The following is a 13151-nucleotide window of genomic DNA, read 5'->3' on the forward strand; positions in this document are numbered from 1 at the left end:
TGCCAATACTGGGGACAAATTCAGTGTCACACTCCTTGCTGGACAGCGGGAAAGCTGCAAACCCCTTCTGTGACCTCAGCTTTAGAAACTGCTCAGGGGAAAACCAGGTGCTGCCCAGAAATTTAGTCTTCATTTATGGCTATCCATTCTTTTTGAGATCTCCCAGATCATACTGAGAACTCTATTTCAGCTCATGCTCTTTCCAGAGATCACTACAGCCAGATGCAGACAGGATTTGTAACAATCTAAACTTGCACTGAATTCAATTTACCTCCAAGGACAATATGGGTGGGAGATAGTATCAGTTGTGAACAACCTGCATCTTGGATCACTCTGGAACTGACAGATCAGGAAATATATAGGAGTCTGGACCAGCAGCATAAGGACAAATTGTAGTCAGCATTTCTAAATATATCCATTTATAGCCAGAGAATGTGGCTGAGGCCTTAAATCTGGCAAGATTCCCAAAGGAACTATAAAGCTGCTCCCTCTATGAGGGAATGAAATTTGTACTTCAGGATGTAGGCTGAATTCTAATTACTTGGGATTAGGAAACATCATGTGAGAAGGTGGTAAAGATTATCCTGTAGCCAGGGAGGAAAACCATGGAGACCAGAAAGGCCTGCAAGAAGAACATAAACTGACTGCAGCAAAAGTTTCATGGCTCTCAAAGAGAGAATGTCCTGTATTCTTTGTATTCTGTATGCTTTGGGCTACTAAATACTGTCATTGAAACACATCTGTCTAGGACAATTCTTTTTTGCCTTTTACTGCTCAGTATAGAAAGTTTTCAAATATAGTTTTATAACAAATCTGGCATATCCATTTTAGATAAAATAGGAAAAATTCTGGATATGCTTTAGGATTTTCCTCCCTGATGGTTCTTTACTTTCTAATAAGACTATTTATTACCTCATCATTTTACACTACAGTAACTGCAGTGGTAATTCTGCCCTCACAAAAACTAGGAAAACAATAAAAGGCTGTCTTCAGTTATGTCTTCATTTCCGGCCCTGTTTCCTGATCTGCAAGTAATTTGCTCTGTGCTACCTTAAGGGAAAGCAGATAAAGAAAATGGGAACAATCAGGATAAAGAGGAGCCTTTAATGCTTGCTCTCAGTTTCTGTAAGGCAGAATTCCTCAGCTGGATACTAATAAAAGCAATCATCCTGGGCTCTGAGGTCAGTTCCTACAAGGCACTGACTGGTCACCTTTGGACTGCATCCTTGGCATGTGGCCAGTCATGGCTTTGATTTTGGGAATAATTTCATGTTGAGCAGCACTTTGGTCTCACAGCAAACACTACAGGCCAGAGAGTGGATGTAGGATGCATTCCATTTCAGTTTATACAACTGGAGGTCAGATACTTATCTCTGGTTGCTCTGTGGCTGTTGAGCAGCACTGCCAGGTGAAGTATAGAATGGATTGTGATTTGGGCATGCCTGTTGCCTCCACTGCTGGAAGTGCCCTTCACAGCCCAGACAGTTGGTTTAGACAGAAATACTTACAGTGTGAAATCTACAGCACCATAACACAATTGTAATAAAAAATCCTCTACCATAAAGGAAAACAATTCTGCACTGACCTCACCAATCATGATAGTTTCCTCTTCCTTGATTTCTTAGTCATGTTACAAATGCAAATCACACTGCACAAAGTGTTGGGATTTTTACTCAGCTGTCACTGGCTTTGTTCACAGACATCTCTCCTGGAGTCCAATCCATATTTTTGTTGAATATAAGCACCAGAAGTGCACCCAATATTGTAGTGATTCATAAAATTATTTTTGTCAACTTTCCCTAATATAACTGCATTTCCTTCCACCTCACTGTTGGAAATATACATATATAATTTCAATAGAACAATAAGGAATTCATGCCAGATGGACCCCTGTATTCTCAAGCAGTGATGTAAAGGATAGTACAATCCATACCGTGCCCTGGAGGATGAACTTGTAGACCATGTGAATAATTAGGCAGGACCAGAAGACATGGAGCAGCTGCAGAATCATCAGGAGAACATTCACAAAGTAATATCCAAAGAAGGGTTGGAATATCTCCATGGAGTAATAATAGGTGTTATAAAGCACTCTGAAAAAGAGAGGGGATGGCAGTGGAAAGCATGTTGTTAACAGGGCTACAATTAAGCCCCAGAAATTTGTAAGTCACAGAGGACATTTCAGATCAGGCACTTCCATCTTTACCTATCCCAGCTATCAGTTCCCCACCCAAAGTTCCCCATCCAAACGGGATGGAGCCACTGGCCCAGGGCTCCAGGACTGCTCTATGAACCCAAAGAGCAGCCTTGTTTACCCCAAGGCAGGTGCAACAGCCACGTGGCACCCATGTGCAAAGGGGAGGAACACATGCTGCAGGACACAAAACAAAGGCTGCAGCACCCAGATGTCTCTCAGAAGGCAGCTTTTCCATGTCTCCTCACTGCAGCAGACTCACGTGTAGGGGTAAATGACGAGGCGGCTGATCAGGAAAACAGCTGAGAAGATCATAAAGAGGCTGTCACAAGTTTTTTTCCACTTCATGTAATTGAATATCTTAGTTGGCTGGAAGGAGAAAGAACAATTAAACAGCAGCCAAGACAGTATCTGCACACAGTCCAGGGGGTTAATGAGACAGATATGACACAACCTGCACGCAGGTAACCACAGCTCTGCCCAGCTCTCAGATGGACACCCTTTGCTGGGTGAACAGAGCAGCAGAAGGATCTGTGGAACACCCCAGTGTTTGGCCTGCATTAGGTAGAAGGACATTCTGTGACTGAAGAGCACCATTGCTGATTAGGCTCTGCTTGGCTCACCTCTAGGAAGCAATCAGAAGCATCATGAATCACCATCACCAGTGTCCCAATGCGGATGTAGTTGGCACAGTATGAAAAACTGATCAGGAAGATGGTTGCAGCATGATGGACTATCTGCTCCTTGAAATCCTGATGAGAAGGGGAACAGCAGAGAATAAAATACATAATGCATCTCCTGCCCCAGTCCAAGCGTGGTTCCTGCAGGTAGCAATGGTATCTCTCTACCTAGTGATTAAGAAACCTCCCACTACAAAATCTTACCCATGTAATTATTTTACCAAATGAATTCTAGAAATGTAGGCAACCAAGAGACCCAGGAATTAAGGGCTCATGGTATAAACTGAGAATCACACAACAAAGAACATTCTTTCCCCCTACCAGCCATGGCCTGATGCTGCACCCTGTCTGTTGGGACAGTGGCACCAAGAACACAAGCAACTTTACTGGAAGAGAACCACCTCTCTTCCTGTCTCTATGATCAGTGCAGCCTAGAAGAGTTACAGAAGAGCAATTTTTATATTTAAATTTTAAGTTTGGATTGAGAACTCTGCAGTACTTTGCACCTTTCTATATCATGGTTGGTGCTCTCCACTTCCCAGAGTAAAGAAAGCCAATGAGTGGGAATGAAAATTCCTGTGAATGAGCAAGAAGTGAGTGCCACAAAACCTTGACTAGCACTATAAACATGCTCTTAAAGATCACTCTCCTAAGTGTTCAGCTTGTGTCCTGTTTGCACTTGATTCTCCCCTAAGACTGCCACTCACCTTCCTCTTCACATCAAAAGGCAAGGTGAAGACCAGTGACCAGTAGAAGGAGAGCTCCAGCATGTAGTACCAGAACAGGGAGGGCTGGAGAGGCTGTGAGAGAGGGAGAGACAGGGAAACACCCATCAGATACATTAATGCAAGGGCTGCAAGTGAAAACTCCTTCCAAGGCAAAAGACAAATATAGTGGGTTGATGCTGACTGATGCCAGGCATCCACCAAAGCCACACTGTCACTGCCCTGCACAGCTGGACAGAGGAGAGAAAATATAACAAAGGGTTCATGAGTTGAGATAAGGACCAGGACAGATTGCTCATCAAATGTAGTAATGGGCAAAACAGACTCTAATTACATATATGAATTAAGTTAATTGCTAACAAAATCAGAGCACGATCATGATAAGTGAAATAAACCCTTAGAAACACCTTTCCCCCTGCCCCTCCCTCCTTCCCAGCTCTACCTCATACCCCAGTGATGCAAGGAGATAGGAATGGGGGTTATGGTCAGTTCATCACCCATGGCTTCTCCTGCTGCTCAGTGAGAAGAATGGTTCTCCTGCTGCACCGTGGGGTCCCAAACACTTCTGCATTAACTTCTCCAGTGTGCGTCTATCCCACAGGAAACAGCTGTCTATGAACTGGCACAACATAAGTTCATCCCATGGAAAACAGTCCTTCCCAAACTGCTGCAGTGTGGGTCACTCTTCCATGGGTGCACTCCTTCAAGGCTGCTCCAGTATGGGCTCCTCTCTCCATGGGTGTCCCATGAGGCCACAGCCTCCTCTCAGACATCCCCCTACTCTGGTGTGAGCTCCTCCTCCATGGGCTGCAGGTGGGTCTCTGCATCGCCCGTGGATCCCCATGGGCTGCAGGGGCACAGCTACTTCCCCTTGCACAGCCCGCAGAGGAACCTCAGCTCCTGCACCTGGAGCACCTCCTGCCTTTCCTTCTCCACTGACCTTGACGTCTGCAGAGTTGTTCCTCTCCCATGTGCTCAGCCTGCTCTTCTCTGGCTGAAAATACAACTGTGCAGTAACTTTTTTTTCTTTCTTTCTTTTAAAATCCGTTATCACAGAAGTGTTAACACTATTTCTAATTGGCCCAGCCTTGGTCAGTGGCATGTTCAACTTGGAGGCACCAGGGATTGGCTCTGCTGGACATGGAGGAGGATTCTGGTAACTTCTTACAGAAGCCACCTCTGTAGGCCCCTGCTACCAAAAAACAGGCAGCGAAAACCCAATACTACAACCAAATCAACAAAGTTAGCTCCTGCAGCTACAGGGGAAATAGTTCTCACTTACTAAATGTCATCTGTTCCAAGATTAAATCAAACAGCAGGGGAAATTCAACTTTACCACACCATGTCAAACATTTAGGGAACCACCATGAAGATCGTGAATATTTTTAGGATTTCTTCAGCATTATTCAGATTCCTGAGCAGACAGTACAGAGTTTTAAAAACTACATAAACCAATTCATTATGGTGGAAAAGGAGTAGCTGAATAAATCATTCCCTTTTTAGGCTTGAAGATGCATCAGATACCCTGCACTATGTCACAAATTTTCCAGTTTAATCAAACTAATGGAAGGAAAAATCCAACCCCAGGAGGAAATGTAGTTCACATTCTTTTGAGTAAACTATCTGGGCTTTTACAGCTGGAAATTGGAAAGCTTAGACCCACTCAGTAAGATCTTGTTACTTAACAAACAATTTTTGCTGTTGTTGCATTATATGACCTCCTTAAACTTAAATATATTTGATAAATAATTACTATAACTAAAGGGGCTTTGCAACCATTTTCAAAGGAACATGAAGTGTTGTCCTCCCTAATAACAACTGGTTATTTATGGCCTTCATAAATTTTAGTCTGTTTTCCTTTGTAGCACCAGCAATTGGCCACAAGAGGAAGCACAGCTGCATGCCCTGGGGCTTCCAGGGAGGATATGAACATCTCCCTAGCTGGTATGTGCTGGTCACACTCCGGGTTATCCTAGCAGGAGGTCTGGATCAGAAGCTATGTTTTTGCCCCCAAAGATCAGACAATTTGAAAGAACTAGTGTTTCTTTTGTAATTGTCTGTAGCACAGGACATGGTCTGTTTAGTAGAAATTGTACTTAATACATATTAATACATTTGTTGTTCCTGCTAATACACAGGTTTGTCCTTGACTTGTTCTTTGCCAGTGGGACATGACCAGCCCTGGTTTTGGTTTTTTCTGGTTGTTACAAATGTTGGAAAATTGGTGTGTGTAGCATTTACATGGAAAGGTTTTGGTAGCAGCGTGGGGGCAGGGGTGGCTTCTGTGAGATGCCAGAAGCTGTCTGTTGTCCTGCTCCAGACACCTCCAAGATGGATCTGCTGCTGGCTCATGAATGATAGTGGCACTGGCTCAAGAGCAATGTATTTAAGAATGGAAAAAACTGCCAGGAAAGAGTGCTGTGGAGAGAGGTGTGAGACTATGAGATACAGTTCTCTAGACCCTCAGGTCAGTGCAGCAGGAGAAGGAGCTCCTGGTGCTGGAGCAGAGATGCCCCAGCAGGTCATGGTGATACAGGCTGTGCCCCTGCAGCCCACAGAGGTCCATGGGGAGCAGAAATCCACTTACAGTCCATGAAGGAGCCCTGACTAGAGCAGGGGGATGTGGCCTAAGGAAGCTCTGAGCCTGTGGAGACTCTGTGCTGGGGCAGGCTCCTTGCAGCACCAGCAGACCTGTGGTGGACCCGTGGTGGACCCATGATGGAGCAGTCCATTCCTAACAGACTGCATCCTGTGAAAAGGATCCACAGTGGAGAGGTTCTTGGAGAGCTGTCTCCCACAGGAGAACCCTGCTACCAGAGCAGGAGGAAGGAGCAGCAGAGACAAGGTGCAATGGACTGACCACAACCCCCATTCCACATCTCGCTGTGCCACTGCAGGGGAGGAGGTGGAGAATGTGGGGGTGAGGTTATGCCCAGGAAGAAGGGAAGGGTGCAGGAAGGTGTTTTTTAAGATTTGGGTTTATTTCTTATTAAACTACTCTTATTTGAGTAACAGTAAGTTAAAATATTTTTTCTCCAAGTCAAACCTGTTTTACCTGTGATAGTAACCAGGGATGCTCTCTCCCTGTCCTTATCTCAACCCATGAGCCTTTTGCTATATTTTCTCCCCCCTTTCCATTTGAGGAGGGGGAGAAAAATGGGCTTGGTGGAGACACTGTGTCCAGCCAGGGTCAGTCCATCACAGTGTGCCATTATGGAGGCTCCCACTGTTTTTGACAAGACATGTACCACAAGTGTACAGAGTAGGAGACAGAGGGAGCCAAATGATGCTTGAAACCTTACATTCCTATTCAGGCCCCACTTGTTTGTATGGTTTAATTCTTACACAGAACTATAGATTTACCCCTAAACTTTTTGCCTTCTTGCAATACTGGATTGTTCAGACACTCGTCCTCTTAAGGCATTGCCTCACCCTTCAGTCATTTGTCCCGTTACATTTCCTCTGCCTCACGCTGTTAGAATTGGGCATTACTTTTCCCTTTATGGGTTTGTAACTTCCACATATAGTCAAGGGGTCTTGCTCTAGCTTTGTCTGTCAGACAAAACCCCTGGAACATGTCTTCATTTTCTCTTAGTAGTGACAAAGTGCTCTGCCAATTCATCTTCTCTTGCATTAGATGATACCAGGTACAAAGATGTTATCTCCAGATGATGGTCTCACTTTGAATTCTTAGGTCTTCTGTGTCTGAATTTAATCCAGTGTCCTCTTTTTGTCACTATTATAATCTGATTTTCAAAAAATACAGAAACACAATACAAGAACTGTAACAGCAATTTTCTTTCTTAAATGACTCACCTGTTGTGGATATCCTGTCCAGCACTCTCTGTGGTCCCAAAGCCAAGGCTTCTGCAACAAAAACGCAACATGTATGTGAGAATATCAGAGGATTTCTTTTCTTATCAGCTGTCCAATTCCTTTAGTTTGTTACTACTACAGACTTAGTTGTATTTTATTACAGACAGAGCTGGTCTCACTGTCTGGAATCCAATTGCCAAGAGATTTCCACTACAAGGACTTCCATCTGCTTGTGACATTTCCAAATTGTGGCTATTTGCCTGAAATCTCAAACACTATTTAGCCATTCAAAATTAAATAGCTCAGAGAAGACCTCTCCCAACTTTTTGCCATCTTCTACAAGCTTGAGGTGGTGGTGATGTTTTGAGCATTTAAAAATAATCTTACAAGTATTTCATTAGGAATATCTGTGATTTAGACAATAACACTTAAATGCGGATAGAAGGCTGAAAACTGGTGTGTCAGGTATGTGTTTTTTCCTTTAACAATGAAGGTTATGCTGCAGTTTAAGTAATGACCTCTGAAAATATCCTATTTTGTTCAATAGAAAATTAGTAGTTTAGAACTTGGCAGTTTTGAAACCTTCATAGAAACATGGCAACTAAAGTCCCCAAGAGTCCTCCCTGCATGAAGCATGCTCTGCCTGGAGCTGTGCCCAGACTGGGTCAGAGCTCACAGAACACATCAACGCCTTGCACCTAATTTTATTTCAATTCTACAGGGCTCCAGGTATCAGAGATGAGGCAAGAAGGCAGCATTTCTTCTTCCCACTGAGCACTGCTGGTGTGTGGGCAATACAGAGGCAAAGCAGGAGGCAGTAGTTTTAGGTGCAGTGGTAATTTGGAACAGACACAGTCCCTGCTGACTGGGAGTGAGGTTGGGAATAGAATTTACAGCAATTACAGAATTTACATGTGCAGAACTGGGAGAGATGTGCAATATAGAACCAGAAAGCACAAAGCAAAAACTATGAAACAACTATGGCATACTGTTTACCTAAGCTAGAAAGGAACTTCAGATCCCTGAATTTCATCATTCCTCTATTCTCAGCAAATATAGCTGATTTCTGGTGGCCTACTGGAAGATAACTTTCTTTTGTTACAGGCTTTTTTCACTGACTTACGGGCAGAGGTTTTTGCTATCAGTCCAAAACTACTAATGCGGAATTTAAACATTTGCATTTTTCCTAAAGAAAGAAGGGACTTTCACAAAAACAAGTGCATGTTTAAAAGCTACTCAGGTTACAAAATAAACATGTGAAAGTCAGGAAATCTCACAGGTATATATGCCTGTCATGTTATTTCTTTGTCCTTCTTTTTAAAGTAGCCATTTTAATACAATTTAGGTAACAGAATAACATATTTGCTACAGGATCTAGAGGCGCTGTCTGTAGGATGGATGTCTCTCTTTTTTGTGAAAATTGTAAGAAGTGTGTTGAATAAAGAGATGAGTCACAAAAAGTGAAAATGGTATTTCATCCATATAGTGGACAGACAGCATGCTGAAGAATATGATTTTTGTCCCTTTGCCACAGGGCTCCTGTACAATGCTAAGCACGTCATCCAGACCAAATATCAATAGCTGGTCTCAAAGAACAGTTTTGATGTACAGATCCACAGAAGACTGCAGCTCAGGTTCAGATACCTTCACTTCTTAGCTACCTCATCCTCTAATTCTCTGTGGGAATCAAGGGCTTCCCTCTGGCTGCCCTGGCAGGTCTGGGACCCTGGCAGGGGTCAGGAACCCCCCTGGACAGAGCCCCCAGAGACACTGGCTGTGATCTCTGTCCATGGAAAAGAGTTTTCAATCTTACAGGATGAATTACCAGCTCTGAGTGTTTGATATAAGTAATAATTAAGTGTGGCATGGGTGCAAAAGTAGAATTTTAGGATTCTAGATAAGGGGTTCAAAGGGGACAAGATGGAGGAAATTTGGTGTGCCTTGTACTTTTTCCTCCTTCTTCATGCCCTTCATGTTTCACTGTGGGGTTGGCATTTTTCTGTTGGTTCAGGCTGGGGACACACTGTCCAACGTAGATGACAGATATTGGCACGTTATTGTAAATCCAGCACAGGGAGTTTCTGGTATTTAATGTTTGTAACATCCCACTGAGGGCAGAGCCCCACATGCTGCCCTGCAGGACAGAGCTGGGCAGGGCAGCAGAACATGTGAGAGATCAACAGAATAAACAACCCTGAAACCAGCACAGACCAATTATGGCTTCTGCTTTGGCAGCGGGGCTGAAAGACAGAGACTTTCTACAATCTCAAAATCATCAATACCTCAGATTCCAACAATCTTCATACTTTAGAGTACCTTAAAATCTGACTTGAAAGTCTGTGTATCAAGTGTTACAGTGAGAGGTTACAAGGAGAGTTTGTGCCTGCTGCCTTGGGCTGTGCACATTTTGCATCACTTAACTCATCAGACTGTGCCAGAAGACTTTTGCAAAGCTCACTTAGGGAACCAGACACAGCAAAAGAGTCAGAGGAACATAAAAAACAGAAGCAGCAGATGGCCAATGCCCTAGTCCCAGCTCAGTGACCACAGCTCAGGGACAAGAGCACACCCATGGCTCCTGTTACCACTTCTGCCTGGTGAGGCAGTACAAACTGTATCAAGAGAACTCACTATTTATCAAATTGGAGAAAAGGCTGAGGCATGAGCCTGAACCAATAACACCCTGGATAAGGAAAAGAAATCTAGTAGATAACAATTATTAAATTGCAGTCCATACTCCAAAGGAAGCCAAATTTATTTACCTTAAAGAGGTATTGGATACAACACACAAACAGGCCCTGCAGCTTCCAGCTTAGGTAAGTATTCTATCTACTACCTGCAGAAATTTACTTTTATACAATCCCAGCTGCATTCTGCTTTGCCAGAAGAATAGGAAACATCTTGGTTCTGGAGCCCTTAAAATAAGCATGGTCCAGTATGTCTGTGGTCTCTTAAGTGTGCTATGCAGGGGATACACACCAACCTGTATGGAAAACCTCTAGAAGAAGATCTGAAAAGACATGTTTGACAACCAACTCTGCCATTCTTGCAGGCATTGGCTGGGTAGAACATCAGGTGACTGTGTGTATACTCACATCGTACAGGACAGCGAGTCCAGTGAAGAAAGAAATGATGTAAAATGTAAATCTCCAGCTACAAACAAACAAAACAAAGGACATTAGCATCCCATTCATTAACCCCTGAGCTGCAAGTCTGTGTATCCTCACACAAATTAAAAGAATAACTCTTTTAAGGCAAAGACACGTGTTAGTATGTTTAAGGTTTGACCAAAACAGGAGCAGCTCTTTGCATTTTATCAGCACATTTAACAGACTTCACAAAGAGCAATTCCTTTGCTGTAGAGATGGCAGAGGACACAAGAATCTTGCTGACTAAAATTCTGAGTAGAATAATCCCAAAGCTTCCCAGCAGTAGCAGATGCATTTGTAAAAGTGAAACAATGCCAATCTCTCTCCTAGTCCTTTGGAGATCCAGCCTGCTAAATTTGTTATCATGTACAGTAACTAATTATTGTCATGTTTGACCCAGTGAGGAGTCAGAAATGACTTTCCAACATTAAACCCACACAGAAGTACATACAAACTGTTTGTTCAGTTCAGTGGACAGAGGCAGGTCACCTGCATATTCACACACATAGTAAGGAATGGGGGAAATTTCAGCCCAACAGAATAAACAAGTTATAAAAAAACAAACCACAGGAAATATTAAAAGGTGTAAAACTGTCTAAACTAGTCCTTTAATATCCAAAAATCTCCATAACAATTCAGACATAACTGCATTTTGAGAGACTCCATCTGTCAATGAAAGCCCCAGGAATTCCAAGACAAAAATAAACTCTGTAAAGCTGCTACGTCACATCAGAGAACCATTCTGTCTACAGACTGCACACGGTGACAGAGGGCAGGGGTGGGGGAAGGACACTGTCCTCAGTGGGCTGAGGCAAAAAAGGATTTACTGTTTCCTACTTACTGTTACTATTTACTTCAAGTCATCAGAGGGCAGGGAGAGCTGATTTTCACTGAGATGGAGGCAGAATAAACATTGTTGCTTTACAACTCCTTATTCACTGTTTCTGTAAATATTTGTAACTACATGGAATATTATAAAACGTAATATACATCCTTTTCTTCTTTTTGAATTAGGGTTTTTAGGCAAGGGTTTTGAATTACAGGTGCAGTGTTAAATGGAGCACATGCTGATGAGCCCAAAGTTGATGCCTATCTTATGCATACAAATACACACTTTTAGATAGATGAATAGTGCTCCAGGTATTTAATGATTTCTTTTGCTTATGTGGCTTTCCTGGGGGATACCAATTCCTTACACAAATAGCAGAGCAGCTCCTTGTAAATAAGGCATTCCAGCCTACATGTGGAGAATCCTCCTTTTCTGTGGAAAGCTGAGCCAAGACTGACATTCAGATCTGTCTGTCCTGAGGTTTATTTTGTGCCTCCACATAACAAAGAGGATTTCCACACAGCTGTTTCCTAGGCATGTTTTGCTCTTTGCTCACACACTTCTGTGCTCACCCCCATGGAAGGGTGCTGGTTTATGACTTTCAGGATGCTGAGGACAAATGACAGCAGAATCCAATCCAGCCTGCTGCCTGTAGCTTTTGAAAGCAACAGTGTGCAAAATAGTTGCAGAAAAGGTGCAGCAGAAGGAATCTATGCAAAAAGGGAAACCATGGGAAAGGCAAAAGAAAGGATGCATTTTTAGTAGGTACTGAAGCAGCAGCAGAGCACTAAGATGTAAACAGCAGAGAGTTTTTCAGGTTCAAATGTGTGTCAGAGCAGGATGTCAGTGTGACAAAGTCAGGAAAAGTCAGAAACAAGGACCCAGTAAGGAATAAAGGTACAGCGGTAAAAGGAGACTTGGGATTACAAATAAGGGGGAAAAGAAAGAAATGTTTCCATAACAGAGAAGCAGCAGAGAGTTATATCAGAGCCAAGTGGGTCAGAGAAGACCCAAGATGGTCTCTGCAAAGGGATGGAGGGCAGACAGGGAGCTGGGATCTCTGTGTAGGGATGGAGGGCTGGGGGATGCAGTGAGCTCTCTGTGGAGCTCAGCTCTGGTGAAAACTTGAGTTCATGGCTTGTGCTCCTGCTCACCAGGCCTCGCTGAACTTCTTGGACAGACTGGGCCGGTCCATGTTCCTCCGGTGCCGGAACCACTTCTCCACCTTCCGCACTGGCAGGTCACATTGCTTAGCTAAACTGAGCAGATCACCCTGGAAAACAGGTGAGGCAGCAGGCTCAGATCCAGATTCAAAGGCCAGACAGGGCAGTATCTCATCTGACCCACCACAGAGCCCAGCTGGAGCCCCTGGCCAGCCTAAGTCTGTTCAGGCTAAGGCATCTTTCTGAAAGCTGTCCATTCCTGCTGTAAAGATCTTGGATACTACAAAATCTTTCCATTCCCCTCCAATCAATTGGTTATAAATACTAATGTTGAAACTTCTAATTTTTTTATGTTAACTACCCCAGTTTCAAACTAGTCTTGTCTCCTCGCATGAGTTTGTTGCCTAATCACTTCCCCACCCTATCTTCAGGGGCCAAATCCTTCCAATTTGTCACTCCAATAAAGATCATTGCACAGATTAAATAATATTTTATGGTTCTCCACTAAATCTTGTCACGCCTCTCAGCAATTCGGACGCAGTATCACAGTGGATGTCATGAGCAGAGGCAACATTTTCCTACTGCATATTCTCCTCTT

The 13151-nt window shown here is 43.4% G+C and overlaps 1 protein-coding gene across 3 annotated transcripts in view; it reads right to left on the reverse strand.

The window, feature by feature from the left end:
- LOC110469450 (ceramide synthase 4) overlaps positions 1-13151 on the reverse strand; it is a 40277-nt gene that overhangs the window by 1835 nt on the left and 25291 nt on the right. For all 3 annotated transcript variants that reach the window (XM_021528193.2, XM_021528191.2, XM_021528190.2), the window contains 7 exons: positions 12545-12663; positions 10508-10565; positions 7413-7463; positions 3579-3671; positions 2815-2943; positions 2454-2560; positions 1934-2090 (listed from right to left, as the gene is read on the reverse strand). In XM_021528193.2, coding sequence (XP_021383868.2) covers positions 1934-2090; positions 2454-2560; positions 2815-2943; positions 3579-3671; positions 7413-7463; positions 10508-10565; positions 12545-12663 — 714 coding nt within the window. The remainder of the gene's footprint in view (positions 1-1933; positions 2091-2453; positions 2561-2814; positions 2944-3578; positions 3672-7412; positions 7464-10507; positions 10566-12544; positions 12664-13151) is intronic.

Source organism: Lonchura striata, chromosome 28 (genome assembly GCF_046129695.1).
Source record: "Lonchura striata isolate bLonStr1 chromosome 28, bLonStr1.mat, whole genome shotgun sequence".
NCBI lineage: Eukaryota > Metazoa > Chordata > Aves > Passeriformes > Estrildidae > Lonchura > Lonchura striata.